The sequence below is a fragment of the Poecilia mexicana genome, unplaced genomic scaffold, assembly GCF_051168715.1.
Source record: "Poecilia mexicana isolate PSO_F unplaced genomic scaffold, ASM5116871v1 scaffold_1, whole genome shotgun sequence".
Lineage (NCBI taxonomy): Eukaryota > Metazoa > Chordata > Actinopteri > Cyprinodontiformes > Poeciliidae > Poecilia > Poecilia mexicana.
This window is the reverse complement of record NW_028263370.1, coordinates 7231463-7253588: the sequence shown is the minus strand read 5'-3', so window position 1 is coordinate 7253588 and position 22126 is coordinate 7231463. Positions and strand designations below refer to the sequence as shown.

General features: G+C 41.3%; 2 protein-coding genes across 8 annotated transcripts in view; both read left to right on the top strand.

The window, feature by feature from the left end:
- ctnnd1 (catenin (cadherin-associated protein), delta 1) overlaps positions 1 to 12301 on the top strand; it is a 31277-nt gene extending 18976 nt beyond the window's left edge. For 3 of the 6 annotated variants that reach the window (XM_015009134.2, XM_088001001.1, XM_088001038.1), the window contains 12 exons: positions 1678 to 1795; positions 1926 to 2082; positions 2971 to 2988; positions 3281 to 3346; positions 3470 to 3597; positions 4617 to 4767; positions 4888 to 5083; positions 5957 to 6153; positions 6733 to 6780; positions 8212 to 8294; positions 9058 to 9152; positions 10357 to 12301. In XM_015009134.2, the coding sequence (XP_014864620.2) occupies positions 1678 to 1795; positions 1926 to 2082; positions 2971 to 2988; positions 3281 to 3346; positions 3470 to 3597; positions 4617 to 4767; positions 4888 to 5083; positions 5957 to 6153; positions 6733 to 6780; positions 8212 to 8294; positions 9058 to 9117 (1222 nt within the window). In that variant the 3' untranslated portion in view covers positions 9118 to 9152; positions 10357 to 12301. The remainder of the gene's footprint in view (positions 1 to 1677; positions 1796 to 1925; positions 2083 to 2970; positions 2989 to 3280; positions 3347 to 3469; positions 3598 to 4616; positions 4768 to 4887; positions 5084 to 5956; positions 6154 to 6732; positions 6781 to 8211; positions 8295 to 9057; positions 9153 to 10356) is intronic. The other 3 variants (XM_015009130.2, XM_015009135.2, XM_015009136.2) reach the window with 3 other exon arrangements.
- A 140-nt stretch (positions 12302 to 12441) lies between these two features.
- On the top strand, positions 12442 to 22076 carry LOC106931166 (uncharacterized). 2 transcript variants are annotated; one of them, XM_015009144.2, is made up of 8 exons: positions 12442 to 14021; positions 15642 to 15708; positions 15910 to 16024; positions 16126 to 17063; positions 17466 to 17555; positions 17780 to 18260; positions 19093 to 20757; positions 21551 to 22076. In XM_015009144.2, the coding sequence occupies exons 3-8, from the start codon at positions 15922 to 15924 to the stop codon at positions 21736 to 21738; spliced, it is 3465 nt and encodes a 1154-aa protein (XP_014864630.2). In that variant the 5' UTR covers positions 12442 to 14021; positions 15642 to 15708; positions 15910 to 15921; the 3' UTR covers positions 21739 to 22076. The 2 variants fall into 2 exon arrangements, with proteins under 2 accessions (XP_014864630.2, XP_087856966.1); XM_088000840.1 differs by having other exon boundaries at positions 17451 to 17555.
- The last annotated feature ends 50 nt before the right edge of the window (positions 22077 to 22126 follow it).

Sequence of the window (22126 nt, the reverse complement as noted above, 5' to 3'; positions counted from 1 at the left end):
GAAGCTTTAGACAAGAGAGAGCTACAGTGGAGAGGCTTAAAGTCAAAGTGAACCTGCTTTTAGATTAGACTGGCCCAGTCAAAGTCTAGACCCCAAACTAACTGAGAATCTGTGGCTGAAGCCTGAAAATGTCTTTCCACAGATTCTTTCCATTGATTCCGACTGAACCTGATCGATTTCAAAGAGCAGTGGAGAGTTTTGATATAAACCAGGTTGATATCAACACCTGGTTCTGGAAAGTATGAACAGAAGAGCTGAGCTTAAATGAACTCCACACTTTTAAGATTTGTATAAGTAAAAAAATGAGTGTCCTCATTATTACACCTCACCATTATGAACTACTTTGAGTTGGTCTGTTACTGACAATTCTTTCAGAGCCCTGCTGCTTGTTAAATAAGGAAGCGGTCTGTCACAATGTTTAAATAAATCAGAGGAACGGGAAGAAAGGAATTTAAGTTGTTACAGGAAATAGCAGGGAGCAGTGGGGCAATGGCCTGTACACTGTAAACAGTATTAGCAGGCCAGTGGGTCTGTTATCAGTGGATTCTCTTCAACAGTTCGGTTAATTAGAGCTGTTCTGCTTAATGGGAGAAGCATGTTAGAAATGTTATCTTGAAGACTTTAAAAGTCTTGGTGGCTGACGATTTGTGCTCGGCATCAAGTATGTCATGTTGAGCTTTGACTGTCTGCCTGAAGCTCCAGGATGAATCGAGTGAATTGGGGATGAAAATGAGACATTAGTAGTTCAACTTGTAGAATCTGGTTTTGCTATAAGATGGATGTGAGAGGTATGGTTTGGATTAGTAGCTGTAAGAATCACTCTCAGGGTTTCTTCCTAGATTCCCACCTTAACTCTGTTTAAAAGGCTTCCAAGATTTCCAAACACCACCTTGCTTCCTGACAGGCTGAAAGCTCAAATAAATACAGATGAACAACTTTGCTTTAATTTATTCAACTTTTTCTGTGGTTTGTGTGAACTTTCACTCTAAATAACAACTTTAGATGAGTGATCTAGTTCTCAGTTTGCAGGTATCCCAGCCCGGCTATTAATTAAAGTTTTAGAACAGGGATGAAAACTGGAGGAAAACGGCTGATGGCAACTGGTTTTTTGCATCTCCAAGTACAATTACCAAAACTTCTACAAGTTGTTTTAGCTTTTAGTTTCATTCCAAGAAAAGAGTAGTAAAGTTGGAAGATTATCTCCATATTTTCAGAAACCAGCGAGTCTTCTCCAGGTCAGATTTATCGCAGCTAATCTAGCCTAGAAACTGTTTGTATTTTCAGATGTTAATAAGGTAAAAGTACCGCGTTTCGACAACAGAATATGGAGCTGCGACTTCAGCGTGTCATCGAACGAGCATTCGCTTTTTGATTCTTAGCTTCTACCTCATGAGCTTCAACCACATTGCACACAGCAGCCCATCTTCCTTCAGTGAAAGTGCTCATGTAACACGCACATATGCGCATGTAACCGGATCTTGTCAGACTCTTCTTTGTGAAACTGCAGATTTAAAGGGAGTTTCATTCAAACAACTGTGGGGGGAGTGGTTTTCAGACACAGCTGTACTTGTTGTCGATTCATGTTGTGACCAAAACTGACAATTTATTTTTTTTTCCTTCTTTACGGCTTTTCATTTCTCAGTTACCTCATTCTTCCTTTTTTGCGTCTGTTTTTAGGAATGTGAGTTCAGAGAGAATTGAGGCGAGGCGGAAGCTGAGAGAGTGCTCCGGTTTGGTCGATTCCCTCATGTACATCGTTCAGTCCCAGATTAACTGTAAAGAGCTCAACAATAAGGTATGTGCAAGGTTGGCTGGATTTATTCAGAATTCTGCATTTAAAACTAATTGTGTATCCTACAACTTTTTTTTTTTATTTTTATTTTTTATCTTTTTACACCTGCGCCTTGTTCTCTGTGTCTACACAGTTGACTGAGAACTGTGTTTGTCTGCTGAGGAACTTGTCGTATCATGTGCACAAAGAAATACCGAACTTTGAGGCCTACGACGAGAGCAAACTAGACAACTCGAGCCCCGCCCCCTCAAGCCAGAGGGCTGGCTGCTTCAGCTCCCGCAAGGGCAAAGGTCGGTGTCACAGAGCGACATGGAGTCACGTGTTGTGTGTGCGTGCGCTCATTCAGTTTCTGGGGCATTTAGGGTGACATCACTGACTACACATTTTAAGTCAACTGATACCAACACACACACGCCTCAACAAACAAAACTACTCGATGTTTGAGGAATGCCAACAATCTCTTCTCATCGTCTGTGGTCGCTGCTGGTTTTTCATTGAGAGCATCGATTTGTTTCAGCTGCAGCTTTTTTTTTTTTTTTTTGCTGGAACTTAAGCTGACACTTTATCGTATCTGTTATTCATGTTAACAGAGTTCATTCAGAAATAGTGAGTTTTTTAATTGGTTATTTTTCACTTGTTTACTTTTTGATCATTAACAATAAATCATCCTAAATTTCTCTTTATATATGACAGTAAAAGTTATTTTACTGCTGATAGAAACTTTACATTTCATGATCATCTAACGGCACAAACTGCAGAAACAAACTGCGTTTTCCACATGCCTTGTTTCCACTGAGGAGTTGGTCAAAGGGTCGGGCTGATGTCGGTTTGCTTTCTCTGAACTAGTTGATGTTTGTTTTTTCTTTTACTAAGCTAAATCTGTTGGCAATAAATTCTTAATCTGTTTTTGTTAACATTTATTTTACCAGATGAGATGATTGAGAGCAAATTCTCATTTTCAACCACAACCTGTTCAGAAAACATTAATTCTTGAATACATACAAGGCGCATGTCATCTGTGCTGGTGGTCAGGATGTGAGCACATGTTATTTGGGTGGCGGAGTAATGGCTGCTTTCCCTTTTAACGCTTTCTCTCCTTCATTTTTTTTCTGCCGTTCTTTTCTTCCTTATCTTTTTCTCCTCTCCGTTCCTCTTTTCCCCGTCTGGGTCGGCTACAGATGAGTGGTTTTCCAAAGGTAAGCTTTCTTTACCTCTGTGTAACGACACTCGGCTTCCGCTGCGTGATCTTGTCTGATCAAGTCTGGGTTGTTGAAACTAACAAGCACGCCTGCTCTTCGTTGTGGTTGTCCTGCACCGTAACCCTCAGCCAAGAACTTGCATCTTAGTTTGACTTTTCTTTTTGGCTAGTGTGTTTGCAGACGCCAAAACTAGTTGAAATGCAACAGCAGTAGAAATTGCACTAGAGGTAGCACACACTTGTTTCTGTTCATTTCCTGAAATGTAATGTCGAGGGTCTGCTGCTTCTAGGAAGGAAAGATGAGGAGGCACCTCACGAGAGGATAAGTATCCCACCGAGGGCCACGCCTGCTAAAGGTAAGCGTATACCTGGGTGACGATGTTTGACTGCATCACATAAATCTACTCTACATTTTTCTCTGCTCACCTCCTGTTACATGCTTCCTCCCTCCTTCCTGTGTAAATCCATCCATCCTGCAGGCTATGAGCTGCTGTTCCAGCCAGAGGTGGTCCGCATCTACACATCGCTGCTGAAGGAGAGCAGCAACCCCATTGTGCTGGAAGCCTCAGCTGGAGCCATTCAGAACCTCTGTGCTGGAAAATGGACTGTAAGAGCCACATTAAGTCATCATCCTGCTCTGTTTCACCAGTGGGGCTGCAAAAGCTTCTGCATTTCTCTCTTTATTTCCCACCACCACAGTCTGTCTTCCCACCTCTCCTCCTGAGCGTTCAGGTGTTGATCAGTGAAGATGCTTTTGAACCAACTGACTCGGAACGTTTTGTCCTTGAAATGTAATTACGTGTAACAGTTTGTGTTACCCTTGTTATCAGCGGCAGTGTAACAATGAATCATCCTCACAAGTTGTTTGTATTTTGCTTCCAAGCGGCTAGATGTTCCCGTAGTTTTGGAAAATGGGTTTTGATCACTACTTTAAGGCGTTGAAGTTGTCTCTTTTTTTAATTTATTTTTTAGTTGTTTTTCACTTGTTTTTAGTTGGGTACTTGACCTGTTTCACAGGAATGTATTTTGTTTGATAAGCCTTTTAAATCTGACTCATGAATCAATCAGGTATTAAAAGCTCCAGAATTTAAATTTATTTATTTGTTGCCCAAAAACTCTAAAAGTCTAAATTTATTTTGTTGAATCAGATGTAGATACTTTTGTTTTTGATCTTCAGGTGTGCACTTCACTAATTTTATCCAAGCAATGCTCTGCAAAATTAGCAACTACGTATAGGAAATATGTGAAGGAGAAATTTAAGAAAGCTGCAGAACAAATGACAAGAAAATCTAATTAAGAGTTTAGGGAAAGAAAAATTATGCCGACAATGTTTTTCTGTGACAACTGTGTTTTTGTGTACGATTGTCTGCAAATGCAATGTGGTTAAAAACAACTTTCTGTGGATTTAGTTGTGCCAGTAAACAAAAGTTGCTTCTCCTTCTAATTGGAAATGTTTCTTTTTTTTTTTTTTTTTTTTTGGACCAAACCTCAGTGTTTTGTTTGTCAGCATCATTACCAAAACACTTTGGCTGCTGATGCTTATTTCATATATTTGTAATTTGTAAGTTTTCAGATTAGGCACGACTTGTAGTTTACTGAAAATCCTCTGTGCTCCCGTCTGTTTAGCATGGACGGTACATCCGTGCGTTGATGCGTGAAGAGAAAAGCTTGGTCGTGGTGAGCGAGCTGCTGGATAACTCCAACGACAGAGTCGTCCGCGCCATGTCCGGAGCGATCCGTAACCTGGCTATAGATCCGCAAAACAGGAAACTGCTCGGTGAGACATCAAAAACCATTTCCAACCAAACAGACTCTGGGTTTCTAGGGACAGATTGGATCGGTGCTGGTGTTTGTGTTGGGGAGTGTTTAACTTTTGTTCACCTGTGTCTGTTGGCAGCTAAATACGCGATACCCTACCTGGTGGCAGACTTGCCTGGTGGTGGGCAGAATCAACCAGTGAAAGCGCTGAAAGAAGAGACGGTGGTGTCCATACTGAGCACGCTCCATGAGGTGCTGGGAACCGACGTGGAGGCTGCAAAAACCTTGAGGGCCTCGCAAGGAATTGAGAGACTGGTGCTCACCAACAAGGACAAGTAATGGCGGAGTCGGAAGTGTATTGATTGTTTAATCAGGGTGGGAGCGCATTAAAAAGTCCTTAAAAAGTCTTAAATTTATTTTGGAAAAAGAGTTGGCCTTAGATATGTTATCACAGGTCTTAAGTTTTGTTGTGGCAGGACTATTTAATCTCAGATATTTTATTTAGTTTCATTTTTTTATCACAGGACTTTACTGTTACTCAAAACTTGAGTACTGAGTTTTGAGTTGTTCTGCACACATCTCAAAACTGAGTTGCATGCAGACATCTTCGATTGCTGCTACCGGGAATTAGCTGCTCATATACCCTGCAACAGTAAAGCAGGTTAGCGCAGTTATGTCCAACATGGGTAAATGCAAATTTTATTTTAGCCATTGGTTAACTTCCATCGCCAACCCATGCAATTTATTTATTTGTGATTCTTCTTTTGTACATTTGTCGTAATTCAATGTCTTAAATTCCAGTTCGTAACCTTAAAAAGGTCTCAAGTCTTGAAGCAGCTGTGGTTCTGTGGGTAGAGTAGTCATCTTGTGGCTCGAAGGTTGTAGGTTTAATTTCAGCTCCTTCCTGTCGCATGTCAATGTGAAGACATTTAAACGATGTGTGTATCGGTGTATTACTGTGCGTGCAAATGGGTGAATGTGACTCTAGTGTAAAGTGCTTAGAATGGTCAAAATGATTGGAAAAACACTATTTAAGTTAATTCCATTTACCATTTAAGTCTTAAGTTTGAGTTGGTGAATCCTGCAGAAAGCCTGGTTTAGTACAGATCAGGTTTTATTGCCCTTTTGAAGTTGCTTGCTTGTTTTTTTCTCTTTTTATAACATCCAGCATTTTTTTTTTTTTTCCGTCTTTGAACTTTGGGGAACAGTAACCGCTCAGACCGGGAGGTGCGTGGAGCCGGGCTGGTGCTGCAGAGCGTGTGGGCCCACAAAGAGCTCCGTCGGACTCTGGAGAAGGACGGCTGGAGAAAGACCGACTTTATGGTCAACTTAAATCCCCCCAAACCCGACGACAACAGGCTCAATGGAAGACATGACGACAGCACTTTGCCTCTCATTGACAAAGGTTGGGAAGATGTCGAGCTTTCCTTCACGGTTTCACTATATGTACACATTAAAAACACAAACACCCCACACACCGGCTTATTGCTTTTGCAGCTGCCTGCGTTTCCATTTATACTTCTAAGGATTCGACTAACATGATTTATTTTTCACGTTTTTTGGTTTTAAATTAAGTGTTGAAGTTTTTGTATTAAAAAAAAAAAAAAAAGCTACTTCATGGCTTTGAAGACGTTTGTTGGTCTTGTAAGCCAAAGAATCCAAGAAGTTCAGAAGCTTCGGAAACCTTGTAGCCTTGAGGCTTGAAGAGAATCTGAACTTACCCTGTTCAAGTTTACAAAGCAGCGTCTGGAAACGTACCGAAGACGACCTTCATTGTCTGAAAACTATATTAACGCAGTCAATTTTGAATGCCAGTTTACTAATGAAATATTATGCATGCTGTTACCGCTCATAAATAAATCGAGTAACGGGCTGTTTCTCTGTGACTGTAAGCCTTAGGTTGACCTTAGTAGCTGTTTTTTTTTAACCTGACATTTAGAAAATAAAGCTTTTCACTCCGTTTTAATGTTTTGCTTTCATGCAGGTGGGAAAAGAGACGAAGAAATGATTCCGTTGAATGAGTTTGGACCAGGCAAGTGCAGAAACCATTACATACATCTACAGTGTAGAAGAGACATTATAGTTATGGAACATGGCGGAAACCCATGAATGAGGAAATGCTTTCATATAGATAATCAGTGAACGTGTGAGAAGACGGTGAATAAAAGTTGAATGATTAGAATTTATCTTGGAACAGCTGCACTTCTACTAAGTTATACTCATCAGATATATTTTGCAAGTATAATTTGTGACGCCTGTTGATTACATTCCTGAGCAGGGTGGTGTTATTTATTTATTTTTTTAACATTATTTCTATTCAAAAGATTTTGAAGGTTTGAAATTGACAGAAAGGCTAAAATATTAAACACCGATCCTACTGTACTGTTTGTTTCTACTGTAAGGACAATGTTTTTTTTTGTCTTGTGGCTTATGCAGAAAATCTATTTCTTTGCAATAATACAAAGTATCTTACTTGCTGAAGACGGCAATCAGAGTGAGCTCATGGTATCTGAAAAAAAACCCTCTGAGATATAACAAGTTCTGGGGGGATGTTTTAGCAGCTATTGTACTCAAGATTATAGACGGCAACACAAATATTTAGTTAAGATGGCAAATTAAGTGGCTCATTTAAAGGCAATGAGGTCCTGAAAACCTGTCTTGTTTTTTTTTTCTTCTATTTATCGTAGTTGATTTTGTTATTATGTATTTATTTTGAATGGTCCCTGCTCTAAATGTCCTCTAGTTTGACTCTCCAGGAAGAATTTCTTCCTGGTTTTCTAAACAGATTTCACTCTTATTGCATGAAAGACACACTTTACTCATTACTACTCAGTAGAAAAAAGAAGGTTTTCTTTGCACTAATACAAAGATCCTGCAAACTGATTTTATGTAGATTGAAGTTGGTCATATTCAGTTAAAACCTTATATTTACATGCACTGTATTTACAAAAAACCCCATTAAATTAACCTACTCTGTTCCTGTTTTTGGTCAGTGAGAATTCCCAAAATTATTTCCATTTCTTAAATGAGTTTAGATCAAGATTTCTTTACTCCAATAGTTTGAATAAACACAAACCTGACCCCGTTACACCGGTTCTGTCAGGAAAAATGGGCCAAAATTCCAGCAGACTGTTGCGTAATCCATGTGTCGGGATAAAGAAAAAAACACCTCAGTCGTTACGCAGTTCAAAAGGGTTTCTAACAAATACTGAGGAAACGTGTGTAAATCTCTGAATTTGAAGTTTTTTTTTAATCTAAAGTATAATGGTTAGTAGTCCTAACTGAATGGAAACGGTACAAGTAAATTTTTTAATTGGTACAGAACAAATGCGTAGCTATTTTCAGCTGCACAGCTTTGCTCCTCCTGGGCTTCATGTCCACAGAAAACAGGACGATTTTACTGGCTTGTATCACTGATGTCTGTGTGCCACAGGATCTTAAAGACGTCTGCTTCCCCCCACAGACGCCTACTCCACACTGGACCAGAGAGGCAGAAAGAACACGCTGGATAAAACACTCGACGCTGCTGACCAAGACTCAGTACAGGTAGACGCTGATCCCATGGGAACCCGCTTCCACAACGTCGCATGACTGCACCCTCGGTTAAAGCAGTAGCTCCCTTTATCACTGAAAAAAAACAAAACAAAACCTCTGGAAAACACTTCCAACACCTTCTTTCCTAACCCCGGTTCTTAAGAAACGAACTTTCATCTGGATTTTATCTGTAAATTGTTGGGGTTTAGGACTGTTGGTCAATAAAAGCCCAGTCACGGCGCTTCTTCGGCTGCTTCAGCACCTCTGTGAAATATTTCCACTTAACGTTGTATCTGTTCAGGCAGAGTTCTCATAAAGCTGGGAAAATACATGCCATTGCTTTTCTCTTTTAAAAGGTTGGAAATTCATGGATGTGACTAGGTCATGCGCAACACACACACACACACACTCACACACTGAATGCGAGCTCCGGGAATGTTGTTGTGTGAACGTTCTCACACCCACAGACGGCATGTTGTGGCACGTCCTATCAGAGCAAAGCGCTCGATCTCTATCTTGAACGTTATCTCCCACTTGTCTCCCTGAAACATGAACTAACATCGCACTAACATTTTTACTCTTTTTTTTTTTTTATCTCACCCTTTGTTTCCCTTTAACTACATCCTCTGAACTTTTTGTGTCCACTCACACTGAACTCGTTTTTTTTCCCTCTGTTCACCGTTCTCTTTGTGTCGTACCACCTCTGGGCTTCTCTTCCTGTCTTTTCATAATCTATCACACTCTCTATCTCTTTATATTTTGTCTCTTCTCTCAGGGAGGGATGTATGGGGAGAGGCAGGCTTCCTTGCCTCTGTTGGATTCTTACGATGGTTAGGCTACATCCACTGTCACACTGCATGTCAGCGCATGGTATGTGTCCCACCAGCTTCCCTGCTCAACTCACCGCATGGCCTAATATTGTAGGAGTGTGTAAAAGTACCTTGCAGAAATATTTATACCCCTAGATATTGATGTTTTGTTATGTTACAGTCAGAAACTTCTATGTGTTTCACTGGGATTTTGATCTGATAGATCAACACGTGGTAGTTCAGAGGAAAATGAATTAAATTCAGAATAGATGGGGGGGGAAAAAAAGACATGATGCAATTACAGATCAACAGTGGAGGTAAGACAATCTACCTGGCGAGGTCTGGAAAAACTTGGAAATTAATTTTAGCTTTTGCCAAATCTGGAAAAGTTTTACTACTTTTATCAGGAATTGAGATTTATTCAATTGATTAATTATTCTTTTTTATAATTATTTTACTGCTGGTTTATGAACCAGATTTAGTTTAGATCTGAACTTATTATATGTTTAAACTGATGAAAGTTTCTCCTGTGATTAAAAAAATATGTAGTAGCTCATTAGCAACTATTTAATCTGAAAAACTCAATCGGGGGGGAATAAGAAAGCCTTGGAATATTTTGAAGGGAAATTAATGAACAAAACCTTCTAAAAAGTAATAAAAATGTTGCCACCATGAAGCAGTGGGGTGATTATTTTTGTGCAGGGTTAAGAAAGCTTCTAGAAGTAGTGTGCGACTGGGCTTTATTTAGGGGTTGTAGAGTAAAAAGGTTGCTAAATGCAAATGCCTGGCACACTTTTTCAATGTATTATTAGTGATAAAACAGCTGAGAAACATGTGTCCCTTTCTTTTTTTTTTTTCCACTTTAGAATTGATGTATTAATTTGTGTTGCCTGCTGCATAAAATCTTAAACACCGTGAGGTTTGTGGCTGTAACATGTAAAATATTCCAGGACTTTTGCAAGGCACTGCAAAAGCATCCTCTGTTTTCATTGAGCTCTCATTGTACTGTATTTAAATCGTTGTTTTGCCCCCTCTGCTGGTGGAAACTGTTATTTTTCTAATCTTGATGTTTTGCTTTTTCTTTTTTTGTTCCTCCTCACACAGTTTTTGTCTTAAGATGTGATGACATTGCTTCCCACAGCTACTTCTCGTGAATCTTGTATTATTTTTTTTTCTGAGTTTGAATTTGAAGCATGAGCACCTCTGATCACTCGCTTCTTCACACAGTCAGCTCCCAACACGCTGATTTTCTGTTGTTTTTTCAGAAGAACTGATTGTGTGCATCGCAAGACGACAGCCTCCTCCAACTTACTGCCCCTGCTGAACTGACAACGGGGGCGACCACTACACTACCGCCAGGATTTAACTCCAACATGTACACTCACTCCTTTCTGTCGCAGCTTCTCTTCTCCTTCTCCTCCTCCTTCTACTTCTTCTTCTACTCTCTCTGTTACATTCCTGTATATCAGCGGACGAATGAATGAAACTACAGGAAGTGATGTGGATCTAAAGCGCTGCCTGTGGACAACGGATCATGACTTTATAACCACTCTGTGCTCTGTGACTCAATAACCACTAAGTTTGAGTTTGTGGCTTATGATTCTTACGTCTCCACGAAACAGCACTACAGTACATCTCTACCAGGAAGACACTAAAAGGCCTGATTTGACACTTTTTAATGGAAATGATCAGACTGGAACACTTTGTGGGGAAGTTTTACATTCATGACACTATTTTGACGAAATCAAGGGAATGTGTTTTTTTTTTGTTTTTTTTTCCTGATTTTTTGCCAGCTAAACGCTACAAAATTATCTGAGAATAATTGTTTCTGTCTTATTAGATCTGTTTAAAGCTTCGGCCTCTTGTTGCTGTAGTGGTTGATCCTCTACTTGCTTTTGCTCTGAACTGCTACTCGTACTCATGCGCCGTACCTGTGCCAAAATGTTGAGGCCGAGTTCAAAATCTTTTTTTTTTTTTTTTCAGTAGCTGCACTGACAAATGTCTTTTGCTTCATTTGATGTGCCGCCTGTGTTTCAAAGCTTGCATCGCTGATCTCTTTGGGGGCCTCTGACTTTGGTGAATATCCATAAATATAAATCAGTGCAAGTGTCTGTAATACATATGTGTCGGTACAGAGGAATAAATGAGAATATTTTTCCTCTGGCTTGTTGGAACAGACAGAAGAGTCTGTATTTAAAAGTGATCCTTCTTTCAAATAGTTTAATGATCCTGGAAACTCTTGTGAGACGCCGAAGTATCCATCAAACTGGATCTGCCGGTCTTTAAACCTTATGAATGTGCAAGGAAGCTGAACTGGAGTGCCTCACATATTGGATGTATCCAACATAGCCTGAAAAGACAAACGTTTTCCACTTTCTCCTATCGCTGCAGTTTATATGTTGGGAATACAGCGTTTTTTTGTTTGTTTTTTTTTTAAGCCTGTTCTGGAAGAATAAGTGAACTTAATGCTTAAAATCTCCTCTTTGTATAGCATAAAATTCTCTGATTTCTGTTTAATTTACTGCTTCAGAACACTATTTGGAAGGGGAATCCGTGTTGAGTTTTAGCCCACATCTGTTGGTGCCGAGTGAGATGTAGATACTGTCTGGATTGTTAAAAGAAGCACTATAGGGGGGGAAAATGTATTTGGGTTGTTTTGTTTAGTTTTTTTATTTTGTTTTGTATTTTTTTACTTTTCCATTCCAGGTGAAAAATGATTCTTTTTTTTTTCTTTTTTTTTTTCCTAAGCAGACAACTTGCCTTCGACCATAAACTTAGTAAAGTTGGAAAACAGCAAAGGATAATGTCAGAAAATCTGTAAGGAGGCATAGAACACAATTTGCTACTAGTTAAAATGGTGAAAAGAATAAAAGCACATCTAAACTATATCTATTCAAGAGAATATTTGTTAATTTTAATGGTTTTATGTATTTTTCTTTTTATATTGATTTGGGAGTTAATTGTTTCGGGTGTGCTGGGTGAATGCAAATGCAATCAGTTTTTATGTTTTTGATTTAAACAGAACCTCAGTTTACGTCTTAATTCAATGCAAACCGACATAGCTGGATTAAAGCAAACTTCCTACGCAGAACATTCTGATTGTGGATTACACCTTAATCTCTTTGCCTTGGCTCTTAAAAGTTGCACATTCTCATTTATGATTGAATTATGTAACTAGCAATAATGTTTTTAATAAAAAAGAAAGCTAGATTTCTGTCTTGTCTATCGTTGTGATTTTGTTTTTTTTGTAGCGAAACGGGGATAATGTGTCAGTATAGGAAATCAAATGTCTTTTTTGTGTGGATAAATTAACCAGAGATGTGTTGTACAACATAAATCCGATGAGGGAGAATCACATACTGGTGGATTACTGTTCACTCATTATTTGTGACCCACCACGACAAGGTGGGCTTTTTTTAAATTATTTTTTATTAAGTATTTAAACTGAGCTGCTAGCAGAGGCATAATCGGTACATCCTGTTTAGAAGTAGTCGAGGTGATCGTTGTGGTTCTGGTATGGTAGAAAAAAAACAACAAAAAACTCTTCAAATAATGAATAAAACCAGAATAATGATCAATTCCAGTTTGCTGATCAATCTGCACAAGGTTGTTCTTCCACTTAAGAACATCCCTGTAACTCACAACTTCTAAACATGATCACTTTCTTACCAGAGCTTGTTTAAAATATATTAAGTTATTAAATTGTGACAGAGTAATTTCCTCAATTTTCACATTTTGGGTCGGTTACTCGTCTACCGAGGTCTTCAAAAATTTTCAAAAGTGCTGAAGGTGTAACCCCTACTGTCTTTGTTACTGGGTTTACAGAACCCACGCCAGCGTCGTAGCAATGTTTTGACACTGGTGAGTGTAGATGTAAATAAAAATTGTTTTAATAACTCACTTAAATAAAATAAAGCTAGAACCAAAGTGCAAGTTTAAATTTAAGTGGGGATGGAGTTTAAAATCAACAGCCACAAACCTAAATTTTCACCAGCAGCTCTTTTTTGCTAATCTACTCCCTTCTGCAGCACACATCAATGTCTCTTAGAAACATTTGAGTTTTTTCATGGTTACTACTTTCTGTTCAGCTTTATGTCACAGATCAGAGTACTGTAATTTCTTTAAAATTTATTTTAATTAGCAGTTCAAGTTTTATAAAATTTTCCTGTGGACTCTGGTTGCTTTTTTTAAAAAACAAAACAAAAAACTCTTGGTCAGTAGAGTGCCTGCCTATTGTCAGAGGAATGAGTTTGGTTCCTCATTGAGGCACACAAAGTTCTGTAAACTGAAAATATGTATCGGTCATAATTAAAAATGTGATGCGAGGAAAACGTGATTCTAGAACTATTTCTGAACATTACAGTGACTATTGATTATATCCTGACTCTCTTTCTGTCAAGGTGCCTACCAGTCTTTAACTTGAGCATCTCAGTCAATTAAAGTAAGAGGGTGGGAATTGGTAGCAGTTTTGTCCAATTGGTCAAATATTGACATGGAGCTGGATTTGCGTTCATGATACTTCAAATATTAAATCAAATATTGTATTCAGGCAGACCTTCATAATTACTACATTATGCATGTTATTGATATATTGTGTCATATGCAATAATATTTCTTTTTAAATACTTATAACAAGTAAAAATATTTTAGCTCCAAAGAGCTACTAACTTAAATTGTCAAAATTTCTATTTACTTAACAGAACAGGTTTCCTCGTTTTTCTCTCCTGTAGTTTGACAGAGCGGCCACAAGGTGGCATTGCTCCGCGCAAAAGCGGTGACTCCTCTTTAGATTAAACAGCAAACAGCGAGTGAGAAAGAGAACTACTGAACATTTATCGATTCCTTGTAATGTTCAGTTTAGCGTAAATTTCATGTGAAAAGAAGATTAATCCCTCGTTAGACAAATGCTTGTGCTACAGGAAAAGTAAAGGTGAGTATTTTTAAGCTAACCCGCAGCTAGCAAATTTAGCAATGTAACATAGCTAACATCAACAAGTTCAGGGTTTATTCAGTCGGGATAATCGTTCTTAGAAAAGGTTTTTCTGCATCTGTTTTAGATTTTTTGATCTGCCTAATTACAAGAGCTAACCGTTTTTTTTTCTCTTTTTTTTTTATATCAGTGAAGGTCATAGACCTTAACTCCAGCATGAGAAAAGACGGACCTTACTCCACGTGTTCTGCTTTGAGACCCTTAAGAAAACTTGAATCAGAAATGTTCAGTCTTTTTTTTTAAAGTGCATTATAAATTTCCAAATTAGACTGCAGACTACAAAATCTAGACCCGTCCCTAACAATTGGATTTTGCCGAAGTTAGCATCCGATGTAGCAAGCACCAAGGGGGTTTCCGCTAAATTTAACTGGAACTGGATTATTTTGAAAACTTTGTCCGTCCTACACCGTGTGTTTTATAGAATATGTGATGTCTATGATATAATCCAATTTAAATTATTTTACTTTTTTTTTGTTCTAAAATTGCAAGTTATCCATAAGTAGCAAAGCAACCCCAGACCATTATACTGCCATCACCATGTTTGATGCCCAGGTCATGACAGTACAGATGTGACATGGACCATTGTACTCTCTCTGCTCAGCAGTGATTTAGACCTTGAAACTTTCTCATGGATCCAAACCTGTACCTTACTGCTGGGTTAACCGTGACAAGTGTAGGCTGCAGCGCTTTGTTTCTCTGTAACCTCCTGAATGAGCTGTTAAAACCATTTTCAAGTAACTTTCGCTGGCCGGCTGCTCCTGTTCCTTCATCATCGTCGTGGTTCCCTCGAATCCCGAAGCCATAGAAATTGCTTTGTAAACCCTTTCAGACTGATGGATGCCAATGACTTTTTAGACCAAGACGTATTTTTGGGTTTGAAGAGCTTTTCGCTTAGGGCTGGACAGTAAGTCAATAACAGCAACATACCGCAATAAACACGTGCTCAGTATCAATACGTAGTACATCTGATAGAGTGTTCAATATGCAGAATATTATTTGAACTCCAATCCAGAACCGCACAGCATTCTGGGAGATGTAGGCAGCGGAAAGGCTTTAACCGCTCAACCTCTCACTGTGAGCCAAGCAAGGTGAGCGGAATCAACTAACTCGCTCTTTGGTTACCTAGCAACAGCCTGCTGCTGGGTAACAAGCAGTGTCAGGCCCCTCCCTACTTTGGTCACCTAGCAACAACCTGTAGAGTAACAGCGGCAGTTTCAGGTTAATTAAACCTAAAGGTTTATTTTTAACCTGAAACTGCCGCTGTTACTCTACGGTAAACCTAAAGGTTTATTTAGGGAAAGGTGTGGAGTAAAAACTGTAGATAAAACAGGAAAGGTCACGCCAGTATTTCAGATATTTAAAACAAAATCTAATCAATAATTAATGATATAGACAGTTATTGATGTCGACTGATACCATATGCTTCTGTCGTGATAAGTTTTCAGCCATTGTCCAGCCCTGCTTTTCACCGACCTCATGTTGTTCAGACAAGTTGTGTTTAAGTTTCTTTTTTCTATTTGATCTATATAAGTTTCATAATCGTATTTATTTGTCCCACAGATCCAGCAGTAACCAGTCCTTGGTGTAACTCATCGAATGTAGCCCCAAAAAATGTGATTAATCACAGGTAAATAATGATGTAACCAAGGAGGCAGTTGTATGTCCTCCTCACAGGGCTAGCTTTGATTGTAGAGCTTTTTGCCTTAAAGAATAACATTATTGCATTTTATGTTGACTCTGGCGGTCTTAGTCTAACATTACAAGTAGTTTGTTGAGCTGCAGTATGTTTTTTGAAGTGCTCCTCTCTATTGGTGCTTTTTGCTCCCAGGATCTTGCGAACATGCAGAGGTTCTGGTGGCCCGGCTATGAAATGCAGCTTCTTGAACAGCTGCAGACGCAACAAAACCGCGCCCAGTTCTGTGACACCCTGCTGCAAACTGAGGGTGAGGCCGCTACTAAAGGCTACATCAAGAAATACGTGACAGTGTATCCCAAAAACTCAAGAAATCCCGGTTAGTAACTTCTCCGACTTGTCTCCACCAAGGTATCTCCATCCCAACCCACAGCTGCGTCCTCGCTGCCCTCAGCCCTTACCTGAGCCAGAGGCTGTCGGACTCTCCCACCCCTCCGTTGGGGCAGAAACGTCTCCTCCACCTGCAGGAGGTGACGGCCCACACCTTATTGAAGCTGGTTGGGCTCCTGTACTCCGGGCGGCTGGAAGTGAAAAGCAGCAAGGAGCAGAACGACATTCTGGCTGCCGCCCACAAGTTTGGAATCTCTGACCTCGTGTTGGGCTGCAGAGATGGGGAGAGGAAAGGCAAAGAGCTGCTGGAACGAGGGCAGGGGCTTCACACGGGTGAGGGCACAGAGCCGCGCAAAGGGTTGGAAATGCAGGATGTACAGGTTGAGACTGAGATCAGTGGAAAGACGGAGAATGATTCCCTTGTTCAGAGGAAAAGCTTTTTATCTGTTGGGACACAAACTCTAAACGATACTCTGATGTCTGCGGCCAGTCCTGGTCCTCTTTCTGATCACACTCCGCCTCCAACAAACTCGTCGGCGTCACTGCTACCTCAAAACATCTCCAAGTTTTCGCTCACTCCTTACCTAACCGTCCACAGCGAGCCGGAGTCTACAGCTGGTCAGTCCTCCGACTACTTGACACACTCCTCATCCTTCTCAGCGTCGTCCAGGTGCAGAGGGACGGTGCCACCGGTCGCCAACGACTCCGCCGCCAGTTCACAAGCATCTCATGAAAAGAGCATTTCCAGACAGTTAGTGGAGCAAGAGAGGCCAGGACAGGAAGACGGAAACGCGACTGTGGACGGAGGGAGTTGTGCTCAGCCAAGTGGCGTCTGCAGGGAAACGACACGGGGAGGAGAAAAGGAGAAGAGCAACTCGCATCTCAGAAGAAGCGGAAAGAATATGGACAGGATGAAAGAGGTAGAGCAGATGATGGACTCTGCACAGATTTCTGTCAAGGTGAGACGTGCACACTGCACTCAGACGATGACACTGAACGACAGTCAAGGGGAACTATAATCAAAAACGTCCCATGATCTGGAAACATTTGGAAGTATATTAAAATCTGCAAATTAAAGCCAATTTTAATGGATGTTTTTGCATCCTGGAGTAATACTTCCAGTACGTCTCTGTATGCTGGCGAATCCTCTTCCCACTTTACCAAAAATACATAGCGGAAAAATTCAGGAGGCAACCTGGTGAAATAGAGACAGTAGAGACTTAAAAGTAATCAGAACTTTATTTGATGTGTTTGTTTCGTGGCTGCAAATTGTAATGCTCAAAGCAATGAACCTACAGGAGCTTAAATAGGAAGAACAGAGCTGTGGTTTGATTACATTATTTCAGTCATCTTTGGCTCAGGTGAAACTGAGGAGGAGGACTAAAGGAGAAGAGTGGGAGATCGTGGAAGACGCAGACGAGTCGGCATCGGTTCCTACCAACCCGAATCAGGTAGATACACAGCATAATATCACAGCTTAATCTGTTTTATGCCACCATGGCTGAACTTTGACCGACTCTTGAGGTTCTTTTTTTTTTTTTTTTTTTTGCATTCAGTCTAGTTCAGTCAGTGCAGATTCACGTTGAAAATGATTAGATTTAAACGCAAAATAAAAAACAAAAATAGAAAAAAAAAAAACGTGTTCCTAAAATCCGACTCGTGTCCGTTTCCGTAGAGTTGCTCCAACCGGAAACCCCCTCAATCTGCTCCCAAAGTTGTCCACACCCCTGCCCGCTCTGTCCATCCGGTCCAGAAGCCAGAGACCCTGAGGGTCCAGCCTGTCTTCACCTCCTCCCCCCAGCCTCCCAAGCACGCCAACACCAGCTCGGACTCGGAGGTGCGCTCCAGCGGCTGGCTCTCTCTGAGCCGCAGCAGCGAGCTGGAGTCCGAGGGTCGCTCGCCGCCTCAGGGTCCCACGGAGGAATCCGATGAGAAGATCGACAAGCTGTTGGAGAACATCATAATGAGCATGAGCATGCTGCCGGACCTGGGCAGGAGCTGCAGGAAGACGCACGCGAACCACGACGGCGTGCCGACCTTCTGCCAAGTCCCTGGTGTGGAGAGCGGGGCGGGGCCGCTCTCCGACGTCTGTGCAGAGCAGTGTGTTTTCTACCAAGACCTGGGGAGGCAGGGGAGCCACTCAGACACGGACACAGGTTGGTATTGTTTGACGCTGCTTTATTAATGTGACCAAACCAGAGCTGAAGCGATTAATTGTGACTAATCGATTATTTAAGTAATCGTTCGATAATTTAGTAATTGACTAATTGTTAATTGGAGTATACAGACAATAAAAAAGTCAATTTGCTGAGAGAACAACGTGTACTCAGAGCAGTAAGTAAGTCAAAACTGTAAAAATATATAGAAATGTTCTACCCAGAACTCCTCAGGTGGCAGTTTTACCGTCACCTGGTTCAAATTCTGCAAAAAAAAAGTAAAATAAAATCAAAGTACCAGGCCTACTGTATGTATGTTAAGTCGAGCAAAAAAGGTCGAGCTTTTCACATGTTGATTTCACAATGATACTTTTAGCTGCATATGAATCCTTTGGTACAAATGATCAAGCGTTCACTAAATAAATGCTGTGATTAAATTGTAGGTAATACATTTTGTCTTATTTAAAAGGAGTTGGATTATTTGTTTAGTTGCATCATTTAATCTATTTCTACTATTACATTAAAAGTTTTCAATGGTTAAATGAAAAATCTGCTGTATGAGCAGTTGTTTTATCCGATTAACCATCAGAATACTTGATGGCCAAAAATAATCATTAGTTGGATCCCTAATCAGAACATTTGTTGTCTAAAAATGATCCGGGATGGATTTTTATTTTCAAACCAAAACCCGAACTTAACGGACTCTCCTCTCTCTCTCTCTCTCTCTCTCTCTCTCTCTCTCTCTCTCCCTCTCTGTCTCTCTCTCTCCTCTCCCCGTCCCTTCCTCCCTCCCTCATGTTGACCTTTAACCCCTGATGATCTGGTTTCCTAGGGCTCCATTACTGTTTTGGAGCTCAGAACCAACCAGGCTACACAAACCCCTCAGCTGCACACACGGCTCTGCAGACAGAGCAACCGCAGCACTCAGAGTTCAGATCCTTTGGACCGATGGACGGGCTGAGCTGGACCGGAGGGGAGAGCTCCCCATATCCCGTTTCGTGTTTCCCCAGCGGGCAGAAACTTCACGACTTGATGCTGCAGCAGCCGTTCTGCCAGGAAGACCAAAGCATCGAGTTTTTGTCCCTCTCGCATGAGAGCGATTCGCAGTCAGCCGAAGCGTTTTCCCTGCCCACTATGGAGGACTTGAGGCTGCCGCAATGTCTTTCCCCGTTGGTGCCCCCGACAGGTCACCAACAGTCCGACACCAGCGCCTCGGGTCGGATGGAAAATGATGTTCAAATTCTGCCCTGGCTCACAAAGACCGCCTGCATGCTGACCTTTCCGCTCAACGCCATCACAGCGGGTAAAACCGAGCTGCTGGAAACGGGCAGCGACGCAGAGCAGTCGCAAAGCTTCAGGAAGCTCAAGCTGAAAAACGAAGGAGAGGCAGGGTCTGCGAAGAGCGTGGGACAGGGAGTACTAAAACCCAAACGAGAGAGAAAAACCGACGTCATGAAGAGGAAGAAAAACAAACAAGACGCTGCAGAAGACATGGCTCCGCCCAAGAGGAGAAGGCGGCGGCGACCGGATTCTTGGAGAGAGTTGCCTAAAGTTTCATCCCTGGACCCAGAAGTCAGAAATGCAGCAACAACAGTTTGTTCCGTGAGTTTGTCGTGCAACAATGTTCTGATGAAGCAGAGGGAAATCGCCATCAGCTCCTTAAGCAATCCCCCGCCAGCATCGACAGCCACTGGCAACGAGAAATCCAGAGAGCCCGGAAACCTCGGCGCCAAACAGCCGCGGATCAGGACCAGGGGCTTTGTGAAGCAGTCTGAGCGCGGCGCGAGCAGCGCCGTCTCAGATAAGTGCTGCGTTTTAATTCCGGTGATCCACCGGGCCGTCATAGCGCACAAACAAGATCCGACCGTGACCAAGAGGAAACGTGGGAGACCGCCTAAAATAAAACTTGAGAAGTTTCCAGAAGATGCCGGCGCCTTCGTTGAAATCAAGGGTCACATTGAGGCCGGCGTGGAAATATCAGAGAAGGAATCGCCAATGGAAGACGTAAAGTGTGGAAAGCTGATGGGCACCGCATGCGAGGGGGAGGCGGGGCAGCTGAAGAGGACCGCTAGTGATGAGAGCTCTGGAAAAAACGAAACGGATAGCATGAAAAGTGGGGAACCACAGAAGCAGTCGTGGATGGTGACTCTGAAGGAGTTCCAAAAACTGATTAATCGCAAACACTCCAAAACAAGGAAAGGGACTGAAGTCCAAGACAGAAACAAACCTGAGGATGTTGGAGACTTAGAGAAGCAGGCAGAAATAGACAAGAGTGGCGCCTCAGAGACTCACCGCCGGGCGCTTTTTGATGCTGCAGTTGATGAAAATCACATCCGGCTTCCCAACACGTCGGCAGCTGCGTGTAAAACGAGCCAGCAGGATGCAATGAGCAGCTCAGAGGCCAGGAAGAGCTGCGGTTCGGGCGAGGAGGACAAACCGGCCTCTTCCTGCGACGTCCCAGAAGAGGAGAAACTGTCTGCTACAAGTCTTGGTGAAGGTATGAAGAGGTTTGATTTTCATCAGTGTTTTTATTTTGATTTAGGTTTTAAAACCTCACTGACTGTGAAAGCGTCCCAGTCTGTGTGTTGCCACCGAAAGACTGAGATGTAATTATTTAAAAAGCTGAAAAGGTCGTGCACCTCTTGAACTTCTCAGCATTCCCTCGTGCTACAAGCACAAACTCCAGCGTAACTGTATGTGGTACAGGAACATAAACCAACACTTAATGATAAATGACACTGGGTTTTCATTTTATTTTCGAAGCGATGATCTGAACAACGTGCTGTACATTGGTAGTCGGGTCTTTTCAGGTCTGCCATCTTTCTTGGGGTCTTAGATGTTTCCTGTTCTTTGCAAAACAACTGGAGCTCAGTCAGATCGGACGGAGAGCAACTATGAGCATCAGGCTCTTTATCTGTTCAGGAAGCTCACTCAACTGGAAAATTGTTGTCTTCCATCCACAGAGCTTATCAGGTTTCAACACATTCGCTGTTGTTGAACATTTGTGAAAAGGTGAAAAACATCGGTGTGACAAAGTGGGTTCTCCTAAATGGATGTCAAATGCCCTGAATGTCACATAACTAATCTTAACAATGGACATATGGAAAGCTATGCAGCTTTCCATATTGAGACAAAAACTCATCTTGGTTTGTCGATGCAGGAACAAACTTTTCACACACACTCGGACGTTTTCAGTGTGCTCTGTTTTACCCGATTTCTGCTGCATGTGAAGAGTGACGTCGCAAAAAAGAAAGCCATTAGAAAATACCCAGCACTGTTTGTGTCACCAGGTGATGGCGGCAGCACCCTGTCCGGCTGCAACGGGAAGGAGGAGGACGAAGAGGTGGACGTCATACTTTACTCTCCTGACAAGTTTTCAACCAGAGAGTTAGAGGAAAGGGTCGTCGTCATTCCAGATGAAGAGGAGGAGGATGAGGATGTTATTGAAATAGATGTCATAGGAGATGAAGGAGAATAATGCTTAGTTATGTTTTTTTTTTCACCATGTTTGTTCAGCACTTAATTTAGTTACATATTTTTATATAATTTTTGGAGTTCACTTGTTTCTATCTGGCAGATGCTTTATTTTTATTGAATCAGAATTTAGTTTTCCACCAGATTTAGTTAAAAATGTACAGTTCGAGTGGAGGGTGTTTACATTTCTTGTATTAACAGGCAGGAGGAAAGTTCTCACTGTTGGTTATATTTTTCAAATAAATTTTACTAATTTCTTTGACAAAATTTAGAAGCTATTAAGTTGAAAACAGTCTTATGTGTAAAATATAATGTTATGTTAATTAAAACGTTGTCTTTTCATGTCTGGTTTTTGCCTTCTCTTCCTCGGCGTGCAGAGAAACGCCTCTAGG

Coding starts and splice junctions, on each gene's coding strand:
- LOC106931166 (XM_088000840.1), top strand. CDS start 15,922: ATGCAGAGGTTCTGGTGGCCCGGCTATGAAATGCAGCTTCTTGAACAG. Junction 17,556..17,779: donor TTCCTACCAACCCGAATCAG/GTAGATACACAG, acceptor CCGTTTCCGTAG/AGTTGCTCCAACCGGAAACC. Junction 18,261..19,092: donor CCACTCAGACACGGACACAG/GTTGGTATTGTT, acceptor CTGGTTTCCTAG/GGCTCCATTACTGTTTTGGA.